Source organism: Gasterosteus aculeatus, chromosome 4, assembly GCF_964276395.1.
Source record: "Gasterosteus aculeatus chromosome 4, fGasAcu3.hap1.1, whole genome shotgun sequence".
NCBI classification, from domain to species: domain Eukaryota; kingdom Metazoa; phylum Chordata; class Actinopteri; order Perciformes; family Gasterosteidae; genus Gasterosteus; species Gasterosteus aculeatus.
Window position 1 is genome coordinate 19,085,108 of NC_135691.1, and position 4,095 is coordinate 19,089,202.

General features: G+C 43.3%; 1 protein-coding gene across 1 annotated transcript in view; it reads right to left on the reverse strand.

Moving 5' to 3' along the window:
* dnd1 (DND microRNA-mediated repression inhibitor 1) overlaps window positions 1–2,755 on the reverse strand; it is an 8,949-nt gene extending 6,194 nt beyond the window's left edge. Inside the window, exons 1-2 of the mRNA XM_040172554.2 lie at window positions 2,570–2,755; window positions 321–426 (exon numbers count right to left, since the gene is read on the reverse strand). Of these exons, the coding sequence (XP_040028488.2) occupies window positions 321–426; window positions 2,570–2,590 (127 nt within the window). The 5' untranslated portion in view covers window positions 2,591–2,755. The remainder of the gene's footprint in view (window positions 1–320; window positions 427–2,569) is intronic.
* Window positions 2,756–4,095: the final 1,340 nt, after the last annotated feature.

Genomic DNA, 4,095 nt, shown 5'->3' on the forward strand with positions numbered 1-4,095 from the left:
GACAGACGCTTCTGGTCTTGGGAAGTGAACCCAATGAGGACCCTGCATTAGATGTACTGACCGCCAGGGTGAATTATGACCTCCATAAACACTGTATACATCAGATGATGATCTTAATCTCTAGTTTAAAGTCGAGAGACCGCAAACGAGTCTCCAACACTTTTTAATACACTATAAAGGTGGAATATTCCCACACCAGTGAGTGTGGATCTTCCATTCAAATAACTGGTGCACAGTGAAGGGGGCGTGTCAGTTACACGTAATGTAATGTCAGACTGCTTCTCCGAGGAACAAACAGTCATAGCGGCCGTGTTGCGCACCCTGGGGTGGTCCTCCGTACTTCCTCTGGCCGTTGACTTGAGTCAGCTTTGCATTGGTCGTTCTCAGCCAGGTTTCCAGCGCCTGCACCCGCTCGTGGTTCAGCACCTTTTGTGGGGGAGGGGGTTTGGTGGGAAGGAACAAGTTTCAACCAGGCTTTCCAACAGGAAAGATCGATTGTCTTCGAGAGGATCTTTAGGCAGTTATCACTGACGCCTGAAGAAATCTGCATGTGTTATTGACCCGGATGGACCGCATCCCTATTCGGAGCACAAGACGCTACTAAAGCTGGCCAACATCACTTTGAAATAATGGACCAGAATCAACTTTTGCTGGTCATCATCTGATTGCAGATCTCTAACGGAATAGTCCATCTAATACGGAGATGGGAACAGAGGCCCAGTGTTACATTAACTTGGGCTGCATCAATGACAGTTATTTGTACTGATAGACCTGTGCCACCAGCAGAGTAGAGGCCCTGGCAGGGACGATGAAGTACTCCTGGTGTAGTGAAGATAATTATGGCAACTATGCTCCTGACAAACTATAGTGAGCTAAAAAGTCAATACTAACGTCATTAAACACGTTCAGCGAGAGTCAACATGCTACAGAAGAAAAGGGATAGTCAATGTGCTGTCGGCAGTCTCACTAACACTACAGATTGTCCACATTTTATTTGGATTTAGCATAGTTTTTTCTGAATATTGTGAAAAACTGGAGCTGAAACCAGAGCTGAAAACTTGGGCTGTTAAAGTGAATGTGTTATCGGAGATTATTGTGGCCGTGACTAAGGCAATGAAATACTTTAACGCAACCACGTGTTAAACAGAAAGGGGGGTGAGTGGCTAAGGGACCACTTAAAGCACCGCTATGCTAAGCTAGCTGCTCGGCTACGTTCATCCCAACCTCTAACGTTACCCTGCGGCACACCGTGTGCAGAGGACCGCCACGGTGTCCCTATAAGGCCGTGGTTAGTAAACGTCCTGCTAAATGTGGGGAGAATGTTGGCGCGTCAAACACAGCATTTGAAAATGTTGACTAACATGTTTTATTGCAGACCCCATGTTTGAACAAAACATCATCCTGATCGTCTGTTGGGGAAGCGCTCAAAAAAAACAGATGACATAATGGAATTTCACCACCAGTTTGATGACATTTTTATCACTAAATATTTAATCAAATGCGTTGATTTGAATAAATTTCCTGAAAAGTGGATTAAGCCCAGTAAAATGTATTATTTCATTTTAGCCACCAATGCTGTATTGGAGTCAAAGGCTTTGTGTCAATCCATAAACTAAGAAAGTCTTTAGTTATGAAAATGTAGAAATCAGCCTCTGAATGATGTTTGAACAAAGCCGTCGGTGGAACCCCTTCAGAACATTGGATAGAGAGAACGCCAAGAAGTTTGATGTAAATTCTATGGAAGGAAAACTCATTCAGAAAACTTATGGAAAAATGGATACATTCAGTAGACAAAACAACCCAGATATCCCCATTCTTTAGCTCATTCGCTACACTGAAACAAGCGCAAACACGTGCAAATGAGGCATTATCTGCAGACTTTTGTTAAATTTGGGATAAAAACCGACAGACAAAAGTCAAATAAACACCCAACTTAAATATGTGTTGAGGAAGTTTCCGCTTCACGATCAGTGAAAATATCGTCTATGAGAGCGATGGATTTATCTGAAGGAACACAAGTCATCTTCTACTTTGGCTTCAATGTGATTCGCTAATCAATCACAGCTGCCTTCGTGTCTGATTTCATGACAAAGTTGTGTTTGTGAGAAAATGATATCCGACATTTAACGTTAGCCGGAAGCAACAAGACGGTTCAGATGCACACGTGCAAACGTTAACGAGCAATGAGACATAAAACAACGGGTTACTTTGGAAACATCCAGAAACTTGTGTCCTTTCAACAAACGTTTCTTCAGCTACAATCGGTAACAAAAACAACGCGCATCGATGGCGCTCTATCAATGTAACGAGACTACGGAAAAACAACCGTTTCCACGAGAAAAACACGACGCACACGAAGCCGGTAAAGCCTCCCCGTGTGGCCCGCGACGCGCGTGCTCGTAAACGCGAAAACAAACGAACGAGTCACGACGCCAAAGCGGCATCGCCTCGTGCCGACGAACGTCCCAACTTCTAGTTTTTCCTTAAAAACGTGGTTTTCGCTTCACTTCATTGGCAGCCACATTACAGAAGAGGTGGAAAACGAATGAAGTGAAATGGAACAAGTTACCTGGCTCTGCGTGGCGTCCATCGTCTCCGCCGGTGTCGTGTTGGCTCGGCCGGTGACGAGACTGCACCTGGAGCCCGGGGTCGGCCTGTAGATTGCACTTGACGCCGCGCCGCCCTCACGGCCGCATCGCGCCCCGCCGCCTCCGCACTCGATACTTTAGTTCAAATGTTCGCAACAAAAAACAACTCACGGCAAATGGGTGAAACAAAAAGCAGCCTCAGTGAGGCCAACAGTGGAGCTTTGAAGATGTATGGAGAGCTAGTTTAATACAAATTCCTTGTATGTTTGGCATATTTTGGCAAATAAATGTTTCCTGATTCCTGAGTAGGTAGTGTAAAATAGAAATGTGTTATAAATATGCCTTAATGGAAAAAAGGTTAAAAGCTATTGAGATTTTTTTTGATTGCTGTATTTTTGGTTCATTGGATTTACAGCTAGTTTTTTTTAATGTTGAAAAAATAGCAAGACCATCAAAAAATGATCCAACATAAGATCCGGCCTAGTGCTTCCTACTGTTAGTACTCACAGACAAAACCCTAAAGTCACAGTAGTCTGGTAGCCAACGACAATATCTGTTTTATCTGAGAGACTCCTGTTGCTGGTGTTTGCCCTGACTGAGTACTGAATTTGAGCTACCAGCTAGTCCCCTGGTGGCAACAAACTACCAAAACCTACACAAAGTCTCTACACATTGTAACGCCTCGGGGCAGCTCCACTTCTTTGTTCTCTCTTGTCAGACTGGACTGAGTCACTCGCCCTCCAGGTAGCAGTAGTATTACAAGACAGGAAGAGCAGGGAATAGCTGGTTAGGATGCTCATTTCAGTAGATATTGCTGCAACACAATATGGATGTTTGAAATAACATCAACACATTGTGTTGATGTTAATTGTTCTTTTGAATGTTTTTGACAAATAGTACTTTCCTTTTTGATAATTCATGAAGTAATTGCTTGCATAGCTTTATAGTTAGGGCTGGCTCAGGTTTATAGTTAGGGCTGGCCCAGGTTTATAGTTAGGGCTGGCCCAGGTTTATAGTTAGGGCTGACTCAGGTTTATAGTTAGGGCTGGCCCAGGTTTATAGTTAGGGCTGGCCCAGGTTTATAGTTAGGGCTGGCTCAGGTTTATAGTTAGGGCTGGCCCAGGTTTATAGTTAGGGCTCTGCTTATATTCAGACCGCCGGGGCACTTCCTAGGATACAATGAGCTTCTCGCTCCTCTCTCTCCTTCTGTATGAAGAAATGATGTATTAAAGCATGTCAATAACTTTGTTTCTCCCCTCGCCAAGGTTTCTTTAATTCCCATTAAAGTTTTTTTTTTGTAGTACCTCTACAGATTTTAAATCCCTTTGATGCAAACTTGTGCATTTGGGCCATACAAACAATTACAATTGAAGTAGTACTGAATGATATAAACAGAGGTTTTGATACAGAGAAACTGCTTTTCACTCAAGAGTTATTTGGAAAAACAATGAGTTACAGAATTTAACCAGAATAAGCTCCCCATATGTCACATTTATTTTCTTTCTTC